Here is an 11,295-nt window from a genome sequence, read left to right on the forward strand (position 1 = left end):
AAGTGGCTATGGCATTAATGATGTGCTCCAGATACCGATCAACTGCCACAATGCTTGCAATATTTTTGCAGTGGCTCACCTATGCTATTTGGGAAAGTACTTCACTACAGTGCATCTTGATGAAAAATCAGTGTGAGGAAATGAATAGTATGCCAACAGTAATAACATTTAAGAAATACAATATAGAATGGAATGAATTCCTGTGAACCAGTTGTGTTGTGAATTGGATAGGTTGGGAATTTGCAGGAGCCTGTCCAAAATAATGTGAGATTTGATGGGTCTATTGCCTTGAGCCAACTTAATACTCTCAAAACAAAAACCAAGAGCCCAGAGCAGATTTTATTTCATGATATTGCAAAACACATATAATGTCAGGATATATGGGAGATTAACACATCTAGTGACATATATCCTGCTCTAACATCATCCAACACATTCCTCAATCTGAATCTCACAGCCAGACATAACCTTCTTTCTGATCTTGGAGCATAAGGTTACCTGTGAAGGATTGCATTTGATACATTGTTGACACTGTATGCTCTTGCAGGTGACATCCAAATTTTTTTTTTATTCTTAATGAAATGTTGGTACCACTGGCTCTAGCAGCATTTATTGTTAATCCTTAATTTCCCTAAAGAAGATTAGATTAGATTAGAAACCCTACAGTGTGGATGATTTAAAAAAAAATTGTTTTCTTGAGCCACAGCAGTTCATGTGGTATAAGCAAACCCACAATGTTGTTATGGAGGGAGATCAAGGATTTTTATTCAGGGACAATGAAAAGATGGTGATATAGTTCCATCTAAGGATGCTGTGTGTCTTGAAAGGGAATTTACAGGAGGTGGTGCACAATTGGCCTTTATTTCAGAGGAAATGGATTATAAAAAAAAGAAGAAAGTGGAGTTGAGCCTGAATTGAGATCAAAAATAACCATATGAAATGGCAAAGCAGGCTCGAGGATCAGAATTGCCTACTCCCGCTCCTCGTTCTTATGTTCTTGCCTTTGCTGTCAGTCCCCCATGTTACATTAGTTTTAACTAATATGAAAATGGTGAGAGTGTAAATTCTACCAAAAACAGTGGGAGTCATTGCAATTATAAAAACAACACACTGAGGATACTGGAAATCTGAAAAAAAATAGAGAAAATGCTGGAAAAACTCAGCAGTCTGGGACCATTTGTGGAAAGAGAAACAGACTTAACATTTTGAATCCAATATGACTCTTCAAACTGAAGAACAATCACTGATTCCGAACTATCCTTGAGAGTATGGTAGTGAGTTGCCTTCTTTAACTGCTGTGCTTAAAATGACGTGGTGTGGTGCAGGTATATTCACAGTGCATATTGGCACGTTCAAGCAGTCTGTCACCGCACAACATCCAAGCTCAGACTTGACTAAAATATCAGAGGATGGGCATTGCCTGTACAAACACAATCCCTAATACACAGAGCTTTTCAAAGAATAGAAAAGACATCTTGATAAAAGAATGATGAGAATATGATTGGCACACCCCTTTCCATAAAACGGCAAGAAGTGAAATTTCTAGACTTGCTATCTGTCCTCATCAGACACGTCAATCAGAAAGATTTCAAATGGAGGTTGCAGTACTTCCCAATAAACGAATGTAACTTATTAGGGATATTACCTCTCTGGCTTGTCCCACAATTTCGTATAAGAATCATTGACAACAGCCAGTATACCAAAGCAGTTAAAGAAATAAAATGGAATTGAAACCTTATTGAAACATTCACTCATTAATTGAAATTTTATGTGTTTATATAAAGAGGGAGGAAAAACTAAAAAGGTGAACCAGACTGCATCTTCCAAATATGCACTTAGCTGAAATCTAGGCTGCATATAAGTAAGAAACTTTTGTCAAAAGGTCATTGGCCTGAAATGTTAACTCTGTTTCTCACTTCAAAGATGCCAACTGACCCAAAGAGTATTTCAAGCATTTTCTGCTTGGCCTGCTTTGGATCAAGTAAGGAAGATCAAGGGTTGATAAGAGGTATGACAGGACTACAAGTTCAATGGGCAACCCATAATGCAATGAAAAATTTTAAATAACAATATAATACTCGCATCTGTGGTATCATGAACATTGTTTAAAGATTGAGCTGCAGAAAACAATTGCTGCTGTGGAAACAATTCTGCTTCAGTGTCAATTACTGCTGCTTTTTACCACAGGGTTATCGCGTCTGTTCCGAGAACTGGATTATTTCCAGGAAACACCTCAATGTCACAGTTCAACCTCTTTGTCAAAGGGGCTAAGAAGTAAGCTGAAAAAGATGCTCTGCACAAAAATCTTTACCTTTACATTTATCAATATTTTAACCCATATTACCATGACAACTACATTCATTTAATGTTGTCTGGAGTGATCACATTGGCCTGATGTAGAATATGCTGGCAGCTACCACAGGGACGCTTTATTATAATATTTTATTATATATTTATTATACTTATTAATATTTATTATACTTTCTGAAGAAGAGTCATAGTGAACTCCAAACATTAATTCTGTTTCACTCCATAGATACTGCCAGACCTGAATTTCTCCAGTATTTTCTTTGAGAATAGGAAGTATAGAAGAGAGTTAGAGTTTTTTTTTAGATCTAGCACTTTTTTTTCTCTTAAATGCCCTAAAATGTTTGTTATGTCTACAAACCCCTGAAATATTGTCCTGGTGGCTTTGTGGTGCACCCTGTCCTGCCAGGAATTGCTCCTTGCTCCTGTTCAGTTCTGAGCCATAACCGATGGAAAGGGAAAACAGCACACTGACCATGTATCAGTATGTGCTACAATGCAAAGTGAAGGCCACGATGTATCACGAAATGAGTTGCTCTGTTGAACAGAGGTATTTTGGTTGAAAAAAAAGTTCAACAATTTAAAATCCGTCCACTGTCCATTTTCAAATGGAGCTGCAGTGACTCAGGCAGAGTTTAAATCCTGCAAATAAGTGTGTCCGCGGTTGGATGCTGGAAATCTGAAATTAAAAAAAAAATTCTCGAGAACCTCAGCAGAATTGGAAGCATCTGCGGACAGCAGAACAGAGTGAGCGTTTCGAGTCCAGTGTGACCCTTTGTTCAGAATCTCTTGAGTTTCTCCAGCATTTTTCTGTGGTTGTTTCAGTTTGAATCCTCTCTCGATGACTAATCCAACTCCAACAACACTTCACTGAGTTTGAAGTAATGCATTTTCCGATAAAGCTTGTAACATGCCAACATTATACTTTACAGTGAAGTGCGTCAAAGATTGCAGTGGTTTGGGGGCATATTTTGGTTGTCCACCTCATATGGTTTGCTGGTTGATTTGTTGTGGAGTCGGTATCCTGCAATGTCTCAGGATTTTCATTAATTATGGAGTTCAGTGAATATGAGTTAGCAGACAACCCTCGCTACAGTTTACAGGAAGAGGAGGAGGAGGAAGATGAACGGGAATGGTGTTGCACAGTTGACTACGTTGACAGCAGCCCTGCGTCTCCTGCTCCTGTTGCTGCAGCAAGCAGTGACTTGACAGGTACTAGTGAAACTGAAAGCCAACGTCATTCTGTCTGCCAAATTGGAGGCTCAAAATATAGTGCCTCGTATTTGAATTGTTATCTTTAGCCAATTGCAAACCAAATAATGGCAGCTTACAGGGCGGGTTCATGGCTTCAGTTGAGAAATGGGAATCTAGATTAGAGTGGTGCTGGAAAAGCACAGTAGGTCAAACAGCATCCGAGGAGCAGGAAATTCGACCTTTCGGGCAAAAGCCCTTCATCAGGAATAGAGGCAGAGTGCTTGCAGAGTGGAGAGATAAATGAGAGGAGGGTGGGATTGGGGAGAAAGTAGCATGCCCAGGACCTCCATGTCCTCGGGAGAGTGGGAGGGGGAGTTGAAATGTTGGGCCACAGTTTATTCAGTTGAGAAATGTATGTTGCTGATGATGAGATGGGTGTGAGGAAACACTTGTTGAAAACTGACGAGTCGCCCAGTATCAACAATACACGCAGGACATGTCAGGAATGCGAATCAAATGTTGATTTTCAGAAATGAATTTTGATGTCTGATTTTGATCTGGTCCAACATTGGGCAAACAGCACTTGCCATTATTGACCAGGGTATCTGGAAGAAAATGTGGGATTCTAACAATCTGTATATCTTGGATGGATGAAGGGGCATTATAGGAATTGCTTCTTGCTATTTTATAAGATGAAACAGATTCAGATCCTTAGGATGGGGCTGTTTTCCCTGGAGTGTCGGAGGCTGAGGGGTGACCTTAAAGAGTTTTATAAAATTATGAGGGGCATGGAAGGGGTAGCATAAATAGGCAAAGTATTTTCCCTGGGTTGTGGGAGTCCAGAACTAGAAGGAATAGGTTTAGGGTAAGAGGGGAAAGATTTTAAAAGGATCAAAGGGGCAACCTTTTCATGCAAAGGTGGCAAATGTATCGAATGAGCTGCCAGAGGAAGTTGTGGAGGCTGGTCCAATTACAGTATTTAAAAGGCATCTGAATGGATACGTGAATAGGAAGGGTTTAGAAGGATATGGGCAAAGTGCTGGCAAATGGGACTAGATTAATTTAGAATATCTGGTCAGCATGAACAAGTTGGACCGAAGGGTCAGTTTACATGCTGTACATCTCCATGATGTGTGATCCCTCATAATGGGTGCTGTTAAGCTATTTGTCCAGATGCAATATGTGACAATTCTGACGTGTTCCTAGGGGGATATCTGCATTATCCTACTTTGTAGCAGTGACCACTAGACAATCATCAAGGATGTAGCACATACCTAGATTGTACGAGGGTTGAAATTATACCTAGGGGAGATGGTTGTGTAGTGGCAATATTATCAGTTCCAGAATCCATAGGCGCAGGCTAATTTTCTGGGGATAAGGATTCAATCCTACCCAATTAAGACATCTACATGTAGAGCTGGTATCAGTAATGGTGGCCGTTATGACTCCAATGTTGCACCAATATGGTTGACACTTAACTGGTCTAGTAAGCCACTTGGTTGAAGAGAAATTAGGGATGGGTTAAAAATGGTGCCCTGTAAATAAACAGTCTGATTACTCAGCTCTGTCACAGGTTCAGTAATGTGCCATTTATCAACTGAACCATCAAGGATGTCTTTCCGCCTTTTTTTAGATCTGAGGAGCAACTGACTTCTTTAAGAAGCCCCAAAGTTGCAGGCAAAACCATTTTCGAATTTTGTTGTAGCAAAGCGAAAATGAAGGCACAAAACCTATCCTGCAGGACACAATTGCGATTAAGAACTGACAAACTAATTCAGGAAATTGTGGCTATTATGGTTGTGGGCTCTGTCACAATTCAAATTGAAAAATTGTTTTGATAACTTTTAGATCCATCTCTGGGGGTGGTGAGTAGGGAGTTTAACTTGGTGATAATGGGGATTAGAGTCTTCAGGTTGAGATGCAATATACTGTAAATTTGGCTTTTAAAATTGCAAAATGTGCATATGGATTTTGATGATAATCATTGCAACAATGGTGTTAGCTGATGTGTTAACACTTTTTAATTGCAAAGTTAACACTTTTAATTACCAGCATCACTTCCTGATAGCTATCTATGTAGTTAGTAGTCAGTTGATTCCAGCAGATTGTCAATTTGTCTGGCAGGAGCTAGTCTTCTAGAAGATTAACCATATTTTATTCAACCTCCCATGAGAAAGGAAAAGCTTTTTTTTAAATTTGTTTTGTATTTCTTTACATACAAACTGCAGTAGTGAAATAAAAGAAATAAAAGAAGGAAGGCAAAGAAAATATGTGGGAAAAGAAAGAGGGCAGGTAAAATCAAGGAAAACCCAAAGACGTTTTCTCTGTATATTAAGAGCAAAACGTTAACAAAAGAAAATGGAAAAAGTTTATCTATTTCACTTCCAATTTCCATCCTGCACTCACCTTTACCTGGTCCATCTCTGACTTCTCCCTTCCCTTCCTTACCATCTCTGAGTTTAGGCTGGCCACCAATATGCAATACAAACCCACCAACTCCCAAAGTTACCTTGACTGTACATTCTCACACTCTGCTTCCTGCAAAGACTCTATTCCATTCTCCCAGTTCCTCCACCTTTGTTCTGATGATGCGAACTTCAACAAGGGGACTTCTGAAATGTCCAACTTCTTCCTCAATTAAGGATTCCCCCTCACAGTGGTTGGTAGCACCCTCAGCCGGCTCCGACCATCTCCTGCACTTCGGCCCTCAACCCCTTGCTTCCCTCCCACAACAGAGATAGGGTCACCCTCATCCTCACTTACCATCCCACCAGCATCCACTTCCAAAGGATCATAAGCCACTATCTCCGCTACCTCCAGCGGGATGCCAGCATCAGACGGATATTCCCCTCCTCTCCCTTCTCAGCCTTCTGCAGGGTCTGTTCCCTTTGCGGAATCTTGGTTAACTCCTTCTCTACTCCCAACACCTCCCCACATTCCTGAGGCATTTTACCATCCATGGCACTTCCCCTGCAATCACATAACAAGTAACACCGGCCTGTGTACTTCCTCCCTTCTCATTTTGCAAGGCCCTAAGCACACCTTCCAGGTGAAGCAGCATTTACTCAATGTAGTCTACTGTGTTTGTTGTTCATAATGTGGTCTCCTCTACACAGATGAGACTAGCCTACTTTCTATCTGCAAAAAATGACCCCAAGTTTCTGGTCTCCTGCTACTTCAACACACCACCCTGTTCCCTGGCCAACATCTCTGTCTCGGGCTTGCTGTAGTGCTTCAGTGAAGCTTAGCGCAAGCTGGAGGAACAGTATCTCATTTTCTTCTTGGTTGCTTCTGCAGCCTTCTAGCCTCAATATCAACAATTTTAGGACTTGAGCACTATCTCCCATTTCCTTACCATACACACCAGGCTTGTCATCACATGGGCTTGTATCACAAACAACCCACTGTCAGCCGCTTGTGGTCCCCATTAGCAGCTCTTGATTCTCCCAGGTTGACTGTCATCCATTCCTTTGTCTGCCCAACTGTTGTTCTCTCTCTCTAGGCTGCATCTCTTATTGGATTCTCTCCCCCCATCTCAACACCATCTTTAATAATGTTTACCAACCTTTTCCTCAGCAATCAGCATTCCTGATGAAGGCGTATGTCTGAAATGTCGACTCTCCTGCTCCTCGGATGCTACCTGACCTGCTGTGCTTTTCCAGCAATACAGTCTCGACTCTGATCTCCAGCATCTGCAGTCCTCACTTTCTCCTTTTCCTCACTACAGTCAGTCATGAAGTGGGCGGCACGGTGGCACAGTGGTTAGCACTGCTGCCTCGCAGCGCCAGAGACCCGGGTTCAATTCCCGACTCAGGCGACTGACTGTGTGGAGTTTGCACGTTCTCCCCGTGTCTGCGTGGGTTTCGTCCGGGGGCTCCGGTTTCCTCCCACAGTCCAAAGATGTGCAAGTCAGGTGAATTGGCCATGCTAAATTGCCCGTAGTGTTAGGTAAAGGGGTAAATGTAGGGGTATGGGTGGGTTACGCTTCGGCGGGTCGGTGTGGACTTGTTGGGCCGAAGGGCCTGCTTCCACACTGTAAGTAAGTAAGTAATCTAATGAAGTAGGGTCACTGGACCTGAAACGTTAACCTTGCTTTCTCTCCACAGATGTTGCCAAACCTGCTGAGTTTTTCAAGAAATTTCTGTTTTTGTTTGTAACTAAAGAAGAGTTGACCCTATGGGATGAGATGTGGATGCTGCAGAAGATAAAGGCAGGGTTTTAAATGAGTATGTTGTTCACATATTCATAATGCAAACATTCTAATCAGAGAGGAGGAGTGTGAAATATTAGACACAATATGCGTAATACAAAAGGAAGCAGTGGAGAGACTGACATCCTTAAAGTTGGCAACATCACCATGGAAGCCTAAGGAATTAACAGATGCTCTGCAGATCATTTTCCAATCCTCACTCGATGGAGGCGAGATACCTGAAGATTAGAAGTTTGCAAATGTACCATTGTTGATAAAAGATGAGCGGGATAGTATCACCAGTCAGTCTGATTTTGGTGATGGGCAAATTATTAGTATCAATCCTAAGACACTGAATAGACCGTCACTTAGAAAGGCACTGATTTGTCAGGGATTGTTGGCATGGTTGTGTTAGGGGAAGGTCATGTCTTATTAATTAAATTTTTTTGAGGAAGGAACAAGAAAGAAATAGTTGCTGCATAGGTTATCCGAGCAGAAGGGTTATTTTGGAGTTGTACAGGACTTTGGTTAGGCTGCAGCTGCAATACTGTGTGCATTTCTGGTCTTTAGGACTATAGGGACTGATGTGTTTGGTCTGGCGGGGGTTCAGAGGTGATTCACCAGGATGTTTCCTTGGATGGAGCATCTTAGCTGTGAAAAGAGGCTGGATAAGCATAGATTTGTTTTCTTTGGAGCACAGAAGTTTGGCAGGAGACCTGATGTAGGGGTATAAAGTTATGAGAGGCATGGACAAAATGGATAGAAATTTCCGCCTTAGTTGAAGGGTTAATAACAAGGGTTTCAAGTTGAAGGTTTGGGGGAACTTGAGGATAAATGTTTTGACCGAGAGGGTGGTAGGGGTCCAGAATGCACTGCGTGGGAGAGTAGTAGAGGTATTTAAAGCAAACTTTAAAAAATACTTGGATAAGTGCATGGAATGTCATAACATTTAAGGCAATGGGGCCAAGTGCTGAACAAAGGGGCTACTGTAGATTTGGTGTATTTTTGGCATTGCAGACTTAATGGGCTAACAGGCCATTTCTTTACAAAACGACAAAAAAGCAAAGAACTGTGGATGCTGGAAATCAGAAAGAAAATCAGAAATTGCTGGAAAAACTCAGCAGGTCCTGCAGCATCTGTGGAGAGAACGCAGAGATAACATTTCGGGTCCAGTGACCTTTCTTCAGAAAAAGGTTGACATATGCTGAAGGAGGATCACTGAACCCAAAATGTTATCTCTGCTTTCTCTCCACAGATAGAGCCAGACCTGCTGAGGTGTTCCAGCAATTTCTGATTTTGGACTCTTTTTCGCTGTATGATTGACATACATTAGGTGCAATGGATGTTGTCTATATGGATTTTTGTAATGTGTTTGACAAGATTCTACATTGCAGATTGGCCAGGAAAAAAAATGTTAATGGGACGCAGAGAATGTGAGCATTCAATCCAAAATTGCCTCAGCAATAGGAAGAATAGGGTAATTGGTAATGGATGTTTTTGCAAATGGAAAATGGTTTCTCATGCTGGGTATCTTGCTACTTGTATGTTATTGTATTTAGTGTACATTAATGATTTGGACTTACATTGGAAAAAATTTAGATGACGCAAATTTGGCTGTGTGGCTGAAAGTGAAGAGGAAAGTTCTTGATCCCAGAAGTGTATCAATAATTTGGTTGACTGAGCAAATGGAATTCAAAGTGTGAAGTCACGCATTTGGGGAGTGCAGAAAAAGCTATGGAGGTAATGACAAATAGCCAACAGGACATTGACAAGTTGGTGGAATGACCAGATGAAGTTCAATACAGAGAAGTGGGAGGTGATTCACTTTGATTGGAAGAACAATGAAAGACAATACAAATAGAGGATGCAATTCTAAAGGGTATGCAGGAGCAGAGTGCACAGTTAATTGAAGGTGGCAGGAAAGGTAGAGAGAGCAGTTAGTAGGTGTTCTCAGCTTTATTAACAGGAGCAAAAAGAGTGGTGCTGGAAAAGCACAGCCAGTCAGGCAGCATCCAAGGAGCAGGAGGGTAGATGTTTCAAGCATAAGCTCTTCATCAGGAATGAGGGGGGTGGCCCAAGGGGGCTGAGAGATAAATGGGAGAGGGTTGATGCTGGGGCGTAGGTAGCTGGGAATGCGATATGTAGGTGGAGGTGGGGGGAGATGGTGATAGAACGGAGTAGAGGGTGGAGCAGATAGGTGGGAAGGAAGATGGACAGGCAGGACAGTTCAAGAGTGTGGTGCTGAGGGTTGGATCTGGGATAAGGTGGGGGCAGGGAAAATGAAGAAACTAGTGAAATCAACATTGATCCCGTTTGGTTGGAGGGTGCCAAGGCAAAAGATGAGGCATTTTTCCTCCAGGTTTTGGGTGTCAAGAATTTGGTGGTGGAGGAGACCCAGGACTTGCATGTCCTTGGCGGAGTGGGAGAGGGAGTTGAAGTGTTCAGCCACAGGGCGGTGGGGTTGTCTAGTGCATGTGTCTCAGAGATGTTCTCTGAAACATTCTGCAAGTTGGCATCCTGTCTCCCCAATGTAGAGGAAGCCACATCAAGTGCAACGGACACAGTAGATGACGTGTGGAGGTGCAGGAGAATCTCTGTTGGATGTGGGAGAATCCTTTGGGGCCTTGGATGGAGGTGAGGAGGGGAGGTGTGGGCACAGGTTTTACCCTGTGGTGGCAAGGAAAGGTGCCGGGAGTGGAGGGTGGGTGGTTGGGGAGCGTGGACCAAACAAAACTTATGTATTCTGGGTAATCCAAGATGGAGGACGGGAAAAATTTCTGGCTGTAAGAGCTGCTCCTTTTTTTGAGGTATTTCAGGTGTTGAAGGTGATTTCCTTGAATTCCAGGAGCAGCAATTACTGTTTTATATGCTGTTGCATTGTTTTGGAACTTTGTTAAAAAAACGTCAAAACAACAGCAGTTTAAAAGGGAGAAGAGCAGACAAAGGAAGCACATGGTGAGGACAGTGCAAGAGAGAGAGAGAGAGAGAAAACCTGCAGAGTTACTGCCTTTGCTGTTTGAATTCGTGTATCGCTGGACATCGGAGTGCATCTGGGAAAATTAACAAACAGTGAGCTAATGAGGGCAGGAATAGGAGGATAGAGCAGATGAATGCATGGCTGAGGAGCTGGTGTATGGGAGAAGGATTGACATTTTTGAATCATTGGAATCTCTTTTGGGGTAGAAGTGACCTGTACAAGAAGGACGGATTGCACCTAAATTGGAAGGGGACTAATATACTGGCAGGTAAATTTGCTAGAACTGTTTGGGAGGATTTAAATTAGTAAGGTGGGGGGGGGTGGGACCCAGGGAGATAGTGAGGAAAGAGATCGATCTGAGATGGGTACAGCTGAGAACAGAAGTGAGTCAAACAATCAGGGCAGGCAGGGACAAGGTAGGACTAATAAATTAAACTGCATTTATTTCAATGCAAGGGGCCTAACAGGGAAGGCAGATGAACTCAGGGCATGGTTAGGAACATGGGACTGGGATATCATAGCAATTACAGAAACATAGCTCAGGGATGGGCAGGACTGGCAGCTTAATGTTCCAGGATACAAATGCTACAGGAAGGACAGAAAGGGAGGCAAGAGAGGAGGGGAAATG

General features: G+C 42.4%; 1 protein-coding gene across 2 annotated transcripts in view; it reads left to right on the forward strand.

Moving 5' to 3' along the window:
* Positions 1-2,636: 2,636 nt before the first annotated feature.
* poli (polymerase (DNA directed) iota) overlaps positions 2,637-11,295 on the forward strand; it is a 79,807-nt gene continuing 71,148 nt past the window's right edge. Inside the window, exon 1 of one of the 2 annotated variants that reach the window (XM_043721093.1) lies at positions 2,637-3,519. In XM_043721093.1, the coding sequence (XP_043577028.1) occupies positions 3,360-3,519 (160 nt within the window). In that variant the 5' untranslated portion in view covers positions 2,637-3,359. The remainder of the gene's footprint in view (positions 3,520-11,295) is intronic. The other variant, XM_043721180.1, reaches the window with a different exon arrangement.

Source organism: Chiloscyllium plagiosum, chromosome 1 (assembly GCF_004010195.1).
Source record: "Chiloscyllium plagiosum isolate BGI_BamShark_2017 chromosome 1, ASM401019v2, whole genome shotgun sequence".
In the NCBI taxonomy this organism is placed as follows: Eukaryota; Metazoa; Chordata; class Chondrichthyes; order Orectolobiformes; family Hemiscylliidae; genus Chiloscyllium; species Chiloscyllium plagiosum.